General features: G+C 51.9%; 1 protein-coding gene across 1 annotated transcript in view; it reads right to left on the bottom strand.

Moving 5' to 3' along the window:
* LOC144934222 (uncharacterized) overlaps positions 1-17,370 on the bottom strand; it is a 115,984-nt gene that overhangs the window by 35,088 nt on the left and 63,526 nt on the right. The window contains exons 13-24 of the mRNA XM_078859829.1: positions 15,261-15,314; positions 14,412-14,444; positions 13,986-14,030; positions 13,183-13,227; positions 10,647-10,709; positions 7,868-7,978; positions 7,180-7,242; positions 6,297-6,368; positions 4,719-4,796; positions 2,855-2,878; positions 1,598-1,633; positions 182-226 (exon numbers count right to left, since the gene is read on the bottom strand). Of these exons, the coding sequence (XP_078715955.1) occupies positions 182-226; positions 1,598-1,633; positions 2,855-2,878; positions 4,719-4,796; positions 6,297-6,368; positions 7,180-7,242; positions 7,868-7,978; positions 10,647-10,709; positions 13,183-13,227; positions 13,986-14,030; positions 14,412-14,444; positions 15,261-15,314 (669 nt within the window). The remainder of the gene's footprint in view (positions 1-181; positions 227-1,597; positions 1,634-2,854; positions 2,879-4,718; positions 4,797-6,296; positions 6,369-7,179; positions 7,243-7,867; positions 7,979-10,646; positions 10,710-13,182; positions 13,228-13,985; positions 14,031-14,411; positions 14,445-15,260; positions 15,315-17,370) is intronic.

The following is a 17,370-nucleotide window of genomic DNA, read 5'->3' as shown; positions in this document are numbered from 1 at the left end:
TCTTGCACGCACAGCAGATATATGCCCAGTAAACATGCAATGCAGGGCCAACGTTAGAATGTGGTTGGAACCGTTGGACCAACATTGGTCCAACGTTACATGTTAACTGGGTATTGTCAGATACTGGCTCCCATCCCAACAAGGCAAATCATTGATTAAGACCTCCGAGACATCTACTCACCTTTTCGCCGTCCAATCCCGGAGCGCCAGGAAGTCCCATTTCACCCTGAGCAAGGGAGCGCACACATAGCACATGTTATGGACACACCACGCACACATATCGCGCACGCACCACTGAAGCAATGGCCGCATGCCATGCGCACACACACACATTGGTCCATCATACGTACATGTGTATAAACTATTTTAATTTTACCAGGTAAAGCTCACTGAGCTATATGGCTTTTTTTCAGAAGCAACCTGGCCCCAAATGAAAGGTCAACAAAGTGGATAATCGCGTGGAAATTTATAGCAGCCAAATACTCGAAACACATGTTAATTCTAAATGTCGAGAGAAAAACCGGTGTAACAGAGTAAAAATCCACGCAACCATGGGAAGAACATGCAAAACTCCAAATATACAGCAGGCGTCCGTGTCAGGATTGAATCCACGACCTCCTGTATATCAGGCGAGGTAGTTAACACCGCGTCCCATATGCCAAAGACACATGCCATTGACACGCACATACCATGGTGATGTCAACCTCTATCATAGCAACACACAACTCTGTCCGCGCATCGCTCCGCATGTGCGCGTTGATTGTTTAAGTGTGGCCGGATAATTCTCACGAGAACAGGATGAAAATGCGGACCGGTCTCATTCACACCAAAATCTCACGAGTTAACCACAGGGTCCACAGGCTGCAGGGCGAGTGAGCTGTCGTCTCACCGGATTGAAGGTGGTGCCAGAACGTGCAGTCGTCACATATCACTCTCTAATATGAACCTACAAGCTACAGCCACGGTGTTAAAGATGCTGATTAACCATCGTCACTGTCATCATCACTGTCATCATCATCATCATCGTGAGACATGGTTTATTCACTGCTGGATGGAGATCTTCATGCGCTGTCACCATCTCTCGCTCCTGCACCACATGAGCTGATCCCATCGTGCCACCTCCACGGTGTTCCGTCGTGTTTTTGTTGTTCTCTCTTCCGGATGCCATTCCATCATCACACGCGTCATGCATTGGCCATCGTCCCTCCTCGCGATATGTTTCGCCCAAGCCAGCCCAATGAACTTAATACTGTTATGTATAGGGGCGCCGCGGTGGCGAGATGTTCACCACCTCGCCTGGTCTACGGGAGGTCGTGGGTTCGATCCCAACCCCGACGCCTGCTGCTGCTGTATATTTGCAGTTTGCGTGCTTTTTCTCCCTGTGGTCACGTGAATTTTGTTCCAGGTCCTTCCGGTTTTCCCCTCCACGTTTATAACCATATGTTTAAACCATTTGTCTGCTACACATTTCCACATGATAAGCCACTTCGTTGAGCTAACATTTGTGGCCAGGTCGCTTCTGTAAAAAAATCTATGTAGCTCAGCGGGCCTTACATGGTAAAATAATTCTATCGGTTACAAAATTAAGTCTCGTTACCTTCTGCCCAGGTGGGCCGGGTGGGCCCGGAGGTCCCTAAGAGAGAGAAGGAAAACAAGAATCCGAGTGTAAAACTGTTCCATTGCGTGATTCTGTACGAGGAACACTTCGCGTCGGGGCAGCGATCACGCAAGCGGCGCATGGATGGGAGGCTGCAGGCAAACACGAGCAGCGGAGCGCGGGCACGCAACGCCAGGCAGGCATCCGCACGCAAGCACGGCTCGTAAGGGGGGGGCACGGGTAGCAGCGGTGGCACGGGCCCGTCGCTCGCGGGAGGAGCCCGTGCCACCGCCGCCCGCTCAAGGCAATCGTTTTAGTGCGGCGGGCGTTGTTGTGATGCGTTGTTACGCAACATCTCACGCGGGGGGGGGCAGGGGGGCTGGGGGACATGACACACGCGGGTACGATGCACGCGCATGCTGTGTTACGGCGCCCGCACGAGGGGTCAGCGTTGATCGGTGGTCGGGAAGCATTTTTAGGGGGCTGGGCGAGTGCTTCGGGTGACCCTCTGTGCTCACGACGGGTCCCAGCTCCACGTCAAAAAACAAAAATGACATTAAAAATCCCACACGGGATTGCTTTGGGTCTCCTGGCACAGGTAGACGGACAAAGTGTACTCCGTGAGAAATATAATCTCAAAGGGAAAACTGACGCACGTGTGCACGCGCGCGCGTGTGTGTATATAGAGCATACCATATGCGTCGAGTTACGTACACAGCCTTGTATATACGCATGTATTGGACAAATGGTGACTGCATTTTGAAAGCAATGTTAGTAAATCATTGCCACATGCAGCGCAGCGAGCGCCATGTGCAAGGAGCTGACCTTTTAACAAGATATGTGTATGGATACGTTAAGTAGAGCCAATCTCACTTAACTCCCTGCGCTCGCGTTCCCAGGGACCCTTGAATAAGCATGGTGAGAAGGCGGCGTGGTGTTGCTCAGAACCACTCAGGTTGACCTTTCACCGATGTACATTCTCTTTTCCCCAGAGCGGTTAAACCTCCCCGATATCTGTACCGGCAATGGCAACGATCCTGGTTGTTCTTTCCTGGGGCAAGCCAAAGCCTGCTCCGCTGGGACCCAGCGCAGGTTATTAAGGGAGGTGAAAAATGAACATTTTGAGGAAACTCTTCTGGGGGTGGAAGTTTCTCCCAACTCGGTAGGAGAGCTGATGATGCCCCCGCCCCCCCCACCCGGGTGTGCATGGGGCACCCGTCGCGCTAAATGCCGGCATCGTCACAAATCGCCAATTACCATGAAGGCCAGCGTTTTCACTGCCTGCAGAAGAGAAAGTGAGGCGACACGGGAATTACTGCGATGTCTGCTGACGGACGAGGCACACTCACTCACTCAAGAGCGGCGTCACGCGCACGCCGTCACGCACGCGCACTCGCCAGCCAGTTCGTTCACGCACTCGCGCGCGTACGCGCCGTCACGCTTCTTAGAAATGATCATCATTATCATCATCGTCGTTAGCAGGGCCAATACGATAATTCATTACAGGCTGCTGGACATATTTCCTTTTTACAACTCGAACTTGGCCGAGCTGATTGATGACTCGCGGTGCTCAGTCTCTTGTCGGGACACGACGGAGCCTCTGTAAACTGGGGAGCTTCTGCCGCTCGCAGGAAGAAAGACTGCCAGGATATTCAACGACCCGAACACTCGGCAGGAAACGATCAATTCCCCCGGTGATTCGGTGCAGGTACTGGAGGGGCAATGTCTTGGAAAACGTTGATAATTACCTCTGTATGTATGTATCTTAAAATAACCTTATATTGAAAAACTCAATACAAGGATATTTGAAAAAAAAGTGGCCTTACATCTCCATTTTCTTTTTAAGGTCACAGCGTTATTGACGAATGTGTTGACGTTTTAAAATGTAATCGTGCCTGCACCACTGCCAACACAGCGGCATCACCAAAATAACGCGGTTAGCTTCTTGCGGTATCATCTCCACGAAACAATGCTCCGTCGCCTTCCCAGAAAACACAGCCTCACTGTGCAAACCGGGGAGTTAATTCACCTAAGCGTTTCCATTCGACTCTAATGGAATTAACTGCATGCGGGACAACCTGGGGGCTTTCAAATGGACAAAAGTTCAGGCCCCTGCAAAGACGCCGCCAAAACATGTCAACGTCGCCCGCTGTTTCACGGAAAGGAGGGAACACAGCGACAAAGGGAACCATACCTGACCCTTCCAGTCTGTGTGCATCGATGTAGAAGGAAAAGTGGCGTTAATAATCTCCGACGCAGAACATTAGCAAATCTCTTCATACAAATTAAATTATCAGCCTGTTTCAGCTTTGCCTACACGAGCAAATACTTTTCTCTCTGGCCCTCCTGTCCAATAGGAATTCCCTGGCCCCTTAAGAGTTCACCTGCCCCCGTCTGTGAACCCACCTGATGTCCACCCGTTTGTCCACCCGTATATTTGCCTGTGTCCACCTCTCCGCTAACCCACGGAAAGTGTGTCACCCTGGCAGGAGTAGTGGCGCAGTGGTTAGCGTGCTGTGCTATAAACCCAGACGCCTGGGCGTTATTTGTGGCTGACATCAGTGGCAGAAATCTGAACCGGTCTTGGATCTCCCCAAGGTAGACTCAGGCTTTAATGAGTACTGGTGATGTGTGTGTGTGTGCATCAGCAATGGGGAGACAAAGGCGGACAGGTGCTCGCTAACACCACTTGCCCCAACAGCCTGTCGATGCACCTGGCCGTGCATCTATTCGTTCATCTGCCTGTACACCTGCCCACGTTGCACCGGGGGAGGTACAGGGGGCTAAGCCCCCCCCCCCCCCCCATTGCTAATGGCTCAGCCCCATTCTATATCCTCGCAGTATAATGAAGCGATGGGCTTCGCAGCCATTGCTCAACTACACAGGCGCCCTGAGCCAGAGCAGAATGCACGAAGCGGAACGCACCGTGACTCGTTTTGCTGAGGGTTCAATATTTGAAAAGTTTGTTTAACATTGACTGTGCTGTTCCCCCCCCCCACCCCATCCCCGGCCCACCATGGGTTTCTGTATGCCCCACTTGCCCCACTTTTAAACAAGGTCACACGAGAGAAGTGCTGTCCCCCCCCCCCACATCCCCCGCCACCGTCCCCTCGCCCTGTACCTGAAGCGCCTCCTGGATGTCGCCATTGTAGTCGATGACCTCGGTGGAACCGCGATCGCCCTTGTGCCCCTCCGCGCCCTGACACGGACACACGGCAACGTACATACAGAGCCTACAACGACACGTAACGACCCCCCTGCATAGCCTCCACAGGCTCCTCACGCAGAAGCTGATCACGTGACACGAGCTCCCATAGCTCCAAACAGCCTCCTGGCACAGTCCGAGATAGTCCAAGATGGGAGCCCACCTCTAATTTGGAATGGAAGCTCAAATAATATTTCACTGATGTTACCAGCCACATGCGAGTGTGGTTCAAGCCATTCCCAGACCTTTTTCTAGTAGAACAGAGAGTTTTAAATTCCAGGATCATGGCAGTTCCATGTTTTTATTGATAATCACTGTCCATAGCATGGCAGCTGTTACCAGAAACTACTCACAATCACAGCCACCGCACTCATAATGACAAATATCCCCCATGTAGCCTTAACAGACTTTTAGGGAAAGTGCTGTTAGCGAGCACCTATGAAGGCCGGCACAGCACATGAGGGGGTGGGTGACCAATACCAATCCCATCCACATGTCTCCCTAGTGCCGATGTTCACACATTTAAGGACGAGTCGACCCACAGGAGGCCCTAGGACCTGTTCAAATATTTGACATTGTTACTGGTCGTGCGTGAGAATCGAACTCGAGCCGCCGGGTTCATAGTGCAGCCCGCTAACCATTGCATCACACTCCCACTGCCCATACATATGTATGCGTACATACAGTACACATATATGCAGCGAAACATCAACAGTCGCATCACCGATGGCCATAAGACACGCGCGCGTATGTGCACCAAAACTATAGTTTGAAGTAATCAGTTACATGTGATTGCCAGAGGTAGGAAAACGTATTTCCAAATAGTACTCCTGGTAGGGGGGCGCTGCTGCGGTGTAACGGTTGGCAGCACAATGGACTTGGAATCTAGAGGTCACCGGGTCAATTTGATCTCCCACCGTGACAGTTGAAACGACGGTGCACGTTTATCAAGTCCCCCCCCACTTCAGTGGTATACATGGATAGACCACAGTGAGTTTATTGACAAGTCGTGTGTGATGGAAGAGTAGGCCAAATATCTTCCAGAGGGGCTCTCAGAAGTACCCTCTAGTGGAGTCCCTTCCGCCGGCAGCGAAATGAGCAAAACATTGCAGGGCTGCGCCTCTACGCATGTAAATATGTTGAACTTCTTTCGGACCGTACGTAGCCAACCGTGCTCATCAGAGGTGCGGGGGAAGGACAACAAACTAAACACAAAAATCAGTTGTAAATATAAATTAGTGTTCAATCGAGATTTAAAAGTCCATAGCTCCAGTGGCTTTCCTAATATCGGAAGGAAGAGCAATCCAGGCGGCCGCAGAAGCGCGTCTGAACGCGCGCGATGAAGTGACCGTCTTTGTTCGAGGGCTTGCCAAAAGGCGCTGCGAGGTTGACCGGAGTTCGCGTGGCGGTACCGTTTCCTCTTGGTGGAGACAAAAATGAATGTTCCGTTTGGCTGTGCCACTGGGCGGCAGGGCCGAGGGTGCACGTGCATACCTTGGGACCCATGGGGCCCATGGGGCCTGGGGATCCAAGTTCTCCCACGTCGCCCTTCAAGCCACGCTCACCCTGCGCACCGCACAGACGGACGGGGCAGGGAGCCTTACGGCACAGCTGAGACAAGCCAGGCGCAATCCAGATTCTATACCGGTCTGTGGGCACAACCGTCATTCATGTGTGTCTCTGTACATACATGTGTGTCTCTGTACATACATGTGCAAGGGTATTAGAAACACGCGTACGCATTCGTATACCATATTGTGTCCTGGAGTGATGGTGCGGTGGAAAGCGCACTGCGCACCAACACCCAGCGAGCCGAGGTAGAATCCTGGCCATGGCTAACAACAATGGGAAGTGAAATCTCAGCCGGTCCGAGACCACCATACACCAACCCGCACCTGACCAGTGTGGTGAAGTATGGTCAAACAACCACCAATCACTAACAAAACATGGGAAGGCCTTCATCCAGCAGTGGATTGACAGTGGCCTGTACATCATTATACAAATGTGCATATACGAGTAACTCGTAGCAAGCTTTATAACAATAGGTTTACCCTTTCTGGAAATAAAACAGGTGTTAAGATGTTAAAAACACCAAACTGAATAATGTTTCCGCATTAACCACACGTACTTGTGGTGAAATGCAAACAAAAACATGCTCTGATAATATAAGATGCATTGTCTTTGAAACGGATTGGTCCACACCCAAGACAGCTTTCTTGTGAGCCCAGAGAACACCAAAAGGCCAAAAGGCGAACAGCGTTTGCCTGATTAGCATTGGCTTAGTATCTCTCAGGTCACTGATGATGGGGAAGGGAATTTGGTGGTGGTGACGGTTGATGTTGAAGAACAAGCACCTCTCTCTCTCTCTGCCACTCACCTTGCTGCCGTTGAGGCCAGGTAACCCGGGCAGGCCGTATGCGCCGCTGTCTCCCGCATCCCCCTGGGGAACGGAAGAGTGGCGATTTAGCGATCGTGCACGGGGAACCAGCGCGCACCGTGGCATTGTTATCCGGTTAAATTCACAGCCCGTGTCACTTTGGCTGCGACAGCCCCAATTTCACGTCTCTGGTGTTCCCTGCGACTGTCGATGAACAGAACGGGACGTTTCCTTGCGGGTGCTGCTCCTCGGTGAAGCGAAATCAAGTTGGAACTTAAACCGGACAGCAGCACTCTGCCACACTGCCAAATATTTCGATTTAAAGCTTTCGTGGTTCTTTCGGTAAAGTCACGTAGAAGGGAAATAATAAAAAAATATTAAAAATAAAACATAATAAAATAATTTTCACGATGACGTTTCGGCCACAACTGAGGACGGCTGCTTGCGTTGTGGCCGAAACGTCGTGAGAATTATTCTATTATGTTTTATTTTTATTATTTTATTATTTCCCTCCTACGTGACTTTACCGAAAGAACCAAGAAGATGACTCCCAAATATCTCCATGAACCTGTACCCCCCCCCACCCTACCTCCACCTGCGGGGCTTCATGCGCAGTGCTCCACAGCCGCCTCGTGACTCACAGAGCGAGGGTCTTGTGGGACTGGGGGACCGAGACCACATGGCTCACCTTCACTCCCGGGAGGCCCTGCAGTCCGGGCATACCCGGCAGTCCGGGCATTCCCGGTTCCCCCTTGACAGCGACGAAAGCCGAGGCGGTGCTCACCTCTCCCTTCTCACCCTTCAAAGGTTTTACGGGAAAGTGGGCAGCCAGGGAGGGTAGGTGGGAGGGGTGGGGGGCGAAAGGGGGTGCGTGCAGGTCGTGAGTTGAGCAGCAACAACCAAGAAAACAACTCGAGGCGAATGGGCAGTGAAGCGAAAGACGTGGGGCTCTAGACCGGAGACGGAACGAAATGAGATTGACGGATGGGAGCGATGCCAGGAGGCAAAGTCGGAATTCACAGCGCTGCCGACTTGGCTTTCCCTGGACGATACTCACCGCCTGACCCACAGGCCCTGCAGGGCTTTATTTCGACCGGGTCAATCTGGATCGGTGGCCCAGAAAACATTTACACACCCAACGCATCACGTTCAGTATGCCTCTGGCGATGGTTGTGAGGCTACTTCAGCAACTATTTTTCCCCATTCCGGGAGAGTAGGAAGCCTAGGTGAATTACTGTCGTCACTTAGATAAGTCAGATGATCGAGGTAGTTAAGGAGAAGACCTTGTCAATAAGTAGAGCTACCTGTGGTGTAAGTGTGTAGCCAGGGCAGACTTTGAAATGAGTAGTGGTCGTGCGGAAGGCACATCAATGGTATCGAAACGTAGACAGTGTTGGGCGTAGACTCAAGTGATTGAAGCATCCGACAAGGGAGGGTTCTAGCGCATTACATTTGCACTCCTCCCCATCAGTATCCTTGACGCCGCGACCTCGGCAAACTTAAAGTGCCCCGGCAAGGCGACACTCTACAAGAATTACAATCAAGTGACGCGCTCGCAAACACGGCTTAATGTGGCCAACATCGGCGCTGCTTATACAACCCCAGGGACGTTTTAAAAACAGAGCTTCACTCGTTTGCACTCCATGACTCCGTGTTCCCATGAAAGTGGGGTTTACTGTGTCCAATTAAATGTAACCTTTGCGTGATCCCTCGTCGGAATAATCTACCGCCTGCCCGCGGCCGCCTAATGACATCAATCCTCGTGGAGAAAAATCTGGAGTCTTTTCTATTTCCGTCCCTGTCGGCACAATCGCCCCTTCTCCGTGCCCGCGCCTTGGGGCTAGCCGTGCCGGGACGGCATCGCGTGCGGGGCGTGGCACGGCCACGGCCTAAGGGGTGGAGGGGTTGGGGAACGAACGGTCGAGCAGCAGGTGACCAGATGGCTCTTTCGGCAGCCAGAGACACCGAGACACCTGGCCACCAGCACCGGCTGAGACGCTGGGTTTTGAATTCGGGGTTTGGCCGCCCGACCGTGATTTGACCGGTTTCTCAAGTGAAGCCGAGTTCATGACGGTCTCAGCCTGATCACCAGTGACTCTACGACAACACGATTATGCTGCGTGTTTTTCCCGTTAATTAGTCGTCATTGATGTTTATGTATTGCTTATGTAGTTTTTGTTATTTATTTGTACATTTTCTCTCCTTTGCACCCCTTTCGTTTTGGCATTGGTTTGTTGTTGTAACTTGCTGACCCGCCCCTACTGGACGTCTGTGAAAAGAAAGCTTCATAAGCTCTTCGGATTCCCCCAGGATAAATCAAAATTCCGAAATAATAAGAATAATGATGAAGATTCTGAAATGCTGAGATTTTAAATAATCGGTGTGACTGCCATCGGCCGGATATTTATCTGTGACCAAGATGAGCGGGTGGTGCATCGTCCCCCGAATGACTGTCGATAGAAAAAAAAAAGAAACAACTTGACGGGATCTCAGAACGCAGTATCTGCCCGATCGCGCCATTCTCGCGACCGGAGGCGATGCGCTGCTCTGTGGATTCGCCTCTCCGCGATTCGCCTCTCCGCGACACGACGACGCAATCTGGGACCACATTGGGAAGGGGACATAAAGTAGAGGGCGCAAGAGGGCGAGCATGCTGCACGCACGTGCCACAACACAAGCCACGGCATGCGCTCACGCACAGGGCACATGCACATCACTGCAAGACCACTGCCAACTACCCTCATTATATTTACCAGCTAGACACATCCTGCAGCTGAGCTGTCAACACCCATTACCGCCTGGCACGTAGTAGAAGATGATGCATCGATGTATGTTGAACTTCTTGCGTAGCCGACCGCGCTAATCGGAGGTGCGAAAATTTTAATTGGCTGTTACACTCACCAATCAAGCACCACATCGTACTAATTATTCTGGATTTCTCTGTACTGAATGTAATTGGTTCACGTGACCACTGCACGCCAATAGAGGTGCTACATTCATTGAAAAATAACGATCAACGCATCAAATTGAGAGGTCAGCGAATCGGTAAATTGATACTCGCCACCAAGCTGCTTGAATGGATTTGACGGTTAGATTCCTGCTGCAGCTCACTGAAGTACTGTATTCCATCCACTGAAAAGTGGAGGTTATGTAGAATCATGTGACGTGAGTCATGAGGGTCAGAAATTGCGTGCATGTGTCAGCCTCGTGGCCAAAATTTAAATGTACAAAATTACCAGCAAATAAAACTAAATATCATCTAAATGTATCAATAAAAAAACTGAAACCAGAAATAATTTTACTTTGCAATATCACTCCGGGCATGCTTTTCCACGACATCATCATTCAGATGCACCGATCAGGCCCATGCTTTACGTCATGACATCACCACTCAAGATGCACCAATCGGGTGCATGCTTTTGCGGCGAGGCACCAAATGGGATGCATGCATTTCAGCGGGATCGTACCGTGGCTCCTTTGCGTCCGGGGATGCCAGGGCGGCCCAGGTGGCCTGGGCCACCGGCTTCCCCCTTTGCGGACAAAGTCAGGGGGGCAATTAGCAACATGACTCAGACACGCAACCACAGGACTTGCCACCTGTCCTGGACTTTCCACCATCGTTCAATTTTTTCGAGATAGCTGTCCTTGCGAATATACGCAGGTCGTCCCAGGACATTGCAGTCCTGTTTTTATTTTGTCAGCTGTGAAACAATGATAATACTACTACTACTAAATGATACTACTACTACTACGACACGTGCAGTTCTCCGCACTGCCGGTATTGTAAGACTTTCTTCACCTCCCAATCACAGAGGTGGCAACCTGTAACAGCCACTCTGTGGATAAATTAAGTAATAAAAAAAGAATGTCGAAAAGCTATGCAAGACGTACACATCACATAACGATGGCGATTTTTTTTGTCATTTAATATGGTAGATGGGAGAATACAGAAAAAAATCTGTTTAAATTTGAAACACTTTTCTGAAGGTATTTGGATAAAATGGCCTAAAAACGCTCGACCTCGGTGACTACCCGTGTTGAGACTTACACGTGGGCCTGCATAAAAAAATCTAACAAAAAAGAATAACCACCACCAACAACACACGTGTTGGGCCTCCGATGTTGTAGTGGAGCTGTGAGCTGGCGTTTGGAGAGATAAATGAAATCTTGGTAGCGGTTACAGCAGTATACGTGTCTGTTGCGTTGTTGACCAATATGCCACCTACCAGCAAAACGGAAATATACCGACACTGCCAAGTCAAAGCTAAGACTCTGCAGTTATCTACCAGAATGGTTAAACTTCGATTTAAAGCTTTCGTAACTGCAGGGATTCATCTTCTTGGTTCTTTCAGTAAAGTCTCTGCACAGAATGGTTTTACGCTGGCTGGGAGAACAAGTATGAATGTACTGCACTTGAATTTGCATTCGTAATGTATGTTCAGACCAGACTGGAACATAACAGGATTGATGCATACGGTGGAGCTGACATTCCTACAGAGTGCGCACCCGGGCAAGTATGGAATGGTCAAGATAAGGGCATGGTTTTTGATGGTCTCGATTTCTAATGGGACTTCAGGAAAAAAAACATCCACCACGCTTGTTAACGCAGGATAAACTCGCCGAGTCTCAAGGCTCTTTCTCAGGAGGGTCCTGCCGAGTGTTTTCTCAGGGCGGATGTTACAATCTGTAATCTCAAGCGAGTGATTGACAGGTAGCTTTTTTCTCTCTTCAGAATTGGGATGTTTTGGCCAACACCAGTTGATGGTGTATGCTTATCTTTTTTGCTATGGGAGGAAACCCATGCAGATCAGGGACAGAAGATTGAAACTCTGCACAGAGAGGCGCTCGTGTTGACAATCGGAACCCAGCCGCTTCTTGCTGCGAGGCGCACAAGCGTTAGCGACTGCGCCACCCTTGGGCGGAAGTCACAACCGCAGGCCTGCGGAGAGCGATAGTTCTCAAGAGGAGCGCGCCAAGGCAGCGCCACCAGGCTGCAGCAGACTCAGCAGGTTTGCTGGGAGTACCGGCACGAGCTCAAGCGGCGCACCTTCCCCATACATCACGGCGCCGAGCACTCGCGCGCTAAACCACTACCGACAGAACACAACGCAACAACACGAGCCCGCCAGTGACATCACCGCCTGAAATTAATACAGTTTGTAAGCGTTTATAATGGGTGCCGCATTTAAGTTTGCACTGCGCGTCGCACGTGCTGCCCCCCCCCCACTGGTCCCGTCTCATCTTGTAAACCCCGGGGTCTGTGGTTTGGAGAACTCTTTACTCGCAAAACACACAACAGATGCTCCCCTTATGTCGACCTGAACTTTAAAAAATAGGCTTGGCTACCGAATCTCAATTCCCCCCCTCGGCACCCCTCCCGCCCCACGCCCACGACCATCCCTGCCACGCAGAGGCCCAGGCCAATGTGGCTGCGACAAAAGCCCTCAACTGGCTCTTCATAATTGTAGGTTTGACAGGTAAATGGGTAGCTCAGGGGTGAGAGCTCGGAGACGGCGGTGATGAGATCCTGGCTTCGCATCCGGGTTTCAGCCGCCCGTGATTTAAATGGGGTCTCGAGTGCAGTGAGCCGATGGCTTCAGCCTGGTCGCCCGCAGTTACACAAAAAAAACAATCGCGTAAAATTTGGGCTTTTCCCCCAAAAAATGTCCGGCTCTGAGAATGAAAAATGTGGGTTTTCACGGCCATGCGATGAAACATTTCTCTACAGCAGGGCACGTGCAACAGTGTGCCTCCGATTGTGAAGGACTTCCAGAAGCAGCTCTTATGCTATCTGCTGTCACGTGCTCTTCTCTAACACGAGGGCCAGCACCGGCCTGTTGTCGTTCTGAATGGGTGCGCTTTGTCTCGTGACAGGATGGCAATGCTACAATTGGAATGAAAAGGAGAAAAGACAAAACACGGGAGAAGAAGTGTGACGTTGCGGAGAGAGAGAGGGCACGGGTGACAGGAGGAGTTGGGCTTCGCGATGCAGAGGCACATTACCTTGAGGCCTGGAAAGCCAGGGGGCCCAAGCATGCCTGCCTCGCCCTGCCCACGGGAGAGGCACAAGCGGAGGAAGGAGGCAAACAGAGAAAAAATGAGAGATGCGCTTATATCTAGACACGCACAGGCCACAGCCTGGTGTGTACCGATGGCATTTCACTCATAAGACAGGGTCAGGCTTCAGTTGCACATTGTGGTAAGTTTTGTGCTAACAGCACAATTCTTATAATCAGTGAACCAAGTCATCTGCCTCCCGTGGAGTGTGATATTATAGGAGAAATTGCAGCTGCTGGTTACAAGTGGATACATACATGGCAACACACATACAAACACACCGACTTTGACTAACACCTCACACAAAATATATTTATTTTATTTTACTACTTGTTTATGGAACACCGTGAACTGAAAACCCCACTAAATACGAGTTTAACAGCTCCCCGGAGCCGATAGTAAGTTGTATGGTTCCGGGCAGGGCTTGAATTTGAGAGTAGCGAGGGCTTCCCCCATCACCAAACACAACGCGTATTGCCGTGAAAAAAGTCGTTCGTGAGCCGAGGGGGCAGTCAACAGCTGAGGGAGGGAGAACGAGCGAGGGGTGCTAAGCATGGGGTTAAAGCCACAAGCCCAGCAACGGGGCACAGGTATGTGACACAGGGACGTAGCAAAGGGACGCGACACAGGGATGTGTGTGTATTGAACTTCGTCCGCACCGTACGTAGCCGACCACGCTATTCGGAGGTGCTCATGAACGTAGCACAGGGGACATAGCACAGACAAGAAGGGGGGGGGGGGAGCATCACCTTCTTTCCCGGGAGCCCAGGGAGACCGGGAAAACCAGGATCCCCCTGCGAGATGGAGAGAGGCAGACGGATAGAGAGCAGCAGTTAGGGGGAGAGGGAGACAGGGAGAGAGGGAGACATGGAGAGAGGGAGACAGGGAGACAGGGAGAGAGGGAGACAGGGAGAGAGGGAGACATGGAGAGAGGGAGACAGGGAGACAGGGAGAGAGGGAGACAGGGAGAGAGGGAGACAGGGAGACAGGGAGAGAGGGAGACAGGGAGAGAGGGAGACATGGGTTATAAGAGAAACATGTCGATATGGAGAGTGGGAGACAGGGAGACAGAGAGAGAGGGAGGCAGAGCGTGACAGAAAAGTTGGTATTAAATTGAGAAAAGAGGCAGCACAGGGGACAGGGGACAGCGGACCGGGTGCAGGGGGGGGGGGCACCTTGATTCCGGCCGCGGCGGATCCTGCCCCCCCCTGGAGCAGGGACCGGATCGCAGAGTCCGGCACGAGGAGGGGTCGGCACAGGGACGCAGAGACGCACAGAAGCAGGGGTCAGAGGTGGCGCTCAAGAGCGGGAGCCGCACGGGGAAGGGAAGGTGAGGCTGAGGCTGCACGCTCGCGGCCCTGCGTGAGCAGGCTGGGCTAGAGGCGTGGAGTCCTCATGCTAAGAGGTAAGAGGGTGGTGGGGCCTTGAAGTGCACCGGAGGCGTCACGGCGGCCAGACGTTAACTACCTCGCCTGGTATACAGGAGCGCGTGGGTTCCATCCCGACCCTGATGCCTCGATAGTTGGAGCTTGCGTGTCTCTCTCCCGGTTTTCCCCTCCACATTTAGAAACATGCGTTTAGAAAATGTGGTTGCTGTACATTGCCACATGATAAGCCACTTCGTTGAGCTATCACGTCGATGCTGCCCACCTTCACCAACCCGCACAGGACCGGCGTGGTGAAGTATGGTCAAACAACCACCATGGCCGACACAGCATTGGAAGGCCATCACCAGCAGTGGATTAACATCAGGGCTACTTGAGCAGGTCTTATTATTATTATTTTGGAGCCCTTAACCTGTGCATATATACTCGTTCGCTTAGACGTTGGGTGTCCTATTTATGCAGCGGTCCTCGGCATAGCAATGTGGATTTTTAAACCGCAGGCTCGGGAACGCCAGTGTTGAAATGGAGATGGGCACTCGTTTTGGTGTGAGGACACACGTTTAGACCATTTTGTTTGGCTGTCAGGCGACTGATCGCTACGGCCCCCACCCACCCACCCACCTCCCCCCACCCCCTCACCTTGGGCCCTGCTGGACCTGTGGGCCCCATGGGCCCTGGGAAACCTTGGGCGCCCTGAGTAGGAACGACAGAGATGCAAGGGGGAAGGAAAATGAGAGAACGTAGATTCAGGTAAAGCGTAAACAAAGGCGGCCCCTGTGCAGTGGCCTCGAGGAGGAGAGAACGTAAAGGAGATGCAAGGAGAACTTCCTGTGCGATTATTGTGGGAAGCTCCTCGGAGTGGCGGTTGTCGATCGTGGTTCTCTGGCAGTGTCTGCTGCTCGTTGCTTTCGAGTTGAGGGGTTTTACGAACCCCCACCCCAGCTTTTCCAGTGGCAGGTGATGTGTGCGGGTGAATTCATTGCTGAATGGAACACGAGTTTGTGGTGATGATGATGATGATGATGATTTAATGAGACACGTGATATCAGGTTGACGATCGACAGGGAGAGTGGGATGAGACCTTCATCCCGCAGCGGATTGACCACAGCTGATGGTGATCTATATTCGAGTCCATGGGTCTCTATGTTAGATGCCGACACCAGCGCATTCTAGTTTCTGAAAGAATCCACCAGCGTGCATTAGCATCACTCGAGAACGGAAAACCCGTGGGTGGAGTTTGCAGCCTAAACCTGCTGCCACGAACCGCTGCAGTTTCCTGCTCACCTTGGGACTTCTTTTATTTGTACAACTGGACAATCACAGGGTTTAATGACTCGCAGCTGGATTAAGGCAAGCAATAATTGAGTTATTTTTGTACTCTCTCTCTCTTCACACCGACGATCTCTGCTTCTCTTCTTGGCCTGCCTGCGCTGCCAACTTCCCCCCACCCCCCACTCCTCACCCCACCGCTGCACCTCGCGAAAGACAAATCCTAGGTTATGGGAAAACCTGGGTTGGCTCGAATGTGCTCACTGCGCAAAGTAGGAAAGGAACCGAGAAGAGCAGTGGTGGTGGTGGTGGGGGGGGGGGGTGTGGGGGGGCGCTGTTTGTGTTGGCGGGGGCCGCCGCACCGCCGTCTGTGGAAACTGGGGGAGAGCTCCACCTGGCTGGAGCTCGCCGCGCCGCGTCGAGTTTCACAAACACGTGGGGACGCGGGGGGGGCAGGAGGAGTGGAGGAGGAGGTAGAGCACGAGCAGAGTAACACAGGGACAATGGCATCGCAAGGGGTAGGCGAGCGTCGAGGGAAGAGCGAAACGTCGTTGAGAAGAGGGGATAGAACGCACGCAGTGGGGAAGGGTTATTATTGAGTGTGCAGGCGGTGCGACTGCACCGCGGGGCCTTACAGGCCAGATGGGCCCAGGTGCCAGGGTATTCTGTGGACCAGCGCAGCGTGCCAGCCACGCCACGCCACTGACAGAGAGTGGTTGGGCAAAAAGAGACGGGGAAGGTGGGTGGCCGCAGAGAGGAGAGCGGTGATCGTCGAGAGGGAGAGTGGGACAATTATGAAGACGAGGAGGCAGGGGGCATGGCGGATGCGGGAGGTGGCAAGGCAGGCACGAGGCGACAGAGGAGAGCGTCTAGGTGCAATGGCAGAGGATACCAACGGACGGTCCCGTGAATTAGGCAACCAGGCAGTCAGCAATTCTAAATCATCTAAATAATACATATGGGGTGGTGTACTTTTAGTGTTAGTAAACACGGCTTCTTTAGAGAAAAAAGTCACTTGCTTGACGCACACACACAAAACTGAATGCACAATCACCATCCCCATGTGATATGCCAAAGTCAGTTCGTTTGATCAAGTGATTTCAATCTGTACAATAGCCCTGGACGGTTGACATAATGTCCAAGTAAAGAAAAACAATCGCAAATGATCACCCACATCTTGAGTGTGTGAAACGTGTTTTACCAAAATCGCGGACCCTGTACAAATTCCATGGTGAACAATGCAGGCGGGAGACGGAGTCAGGCAACAGACGACACTGAGTGTGGATGAGATCAGAAACAAGAGATGGGAAGAGACGGACAGAGAGCAAGCACGGGGTGGGGGGGGGGGGCTGGGTGTTTAGAAACGTGCGCTGAGAGTATTTGGCCGCTATGAATGTCCACGTGCTGATGAGCCACTTCGTCGAGCAATCATTTGTGGCCAGGTCGCTTCTGAAAAATATCCATACGTGGGCAATAAACA

Source organism: Lampetra fluviatilis, chromosome 9 (assembly GCF_964198595.1).
Source record: "Lampetra fluviatilis chromosome 9, kcLamFluv1.1, whole genome shotgun sequence".
Classification (NCBI taxonomy): domain Eukaryota; kingdom Metazoa; phylum Chordata; class Hyperoartia; order Petromyzontiformes; family Petromyzontidae; genus Lampetra; species Lampetra fluviatilis.
Note: the sequence above shows the minus strand (reverse complement) of the source record. Positions and strands in the feature narration are given on the sequence as shown.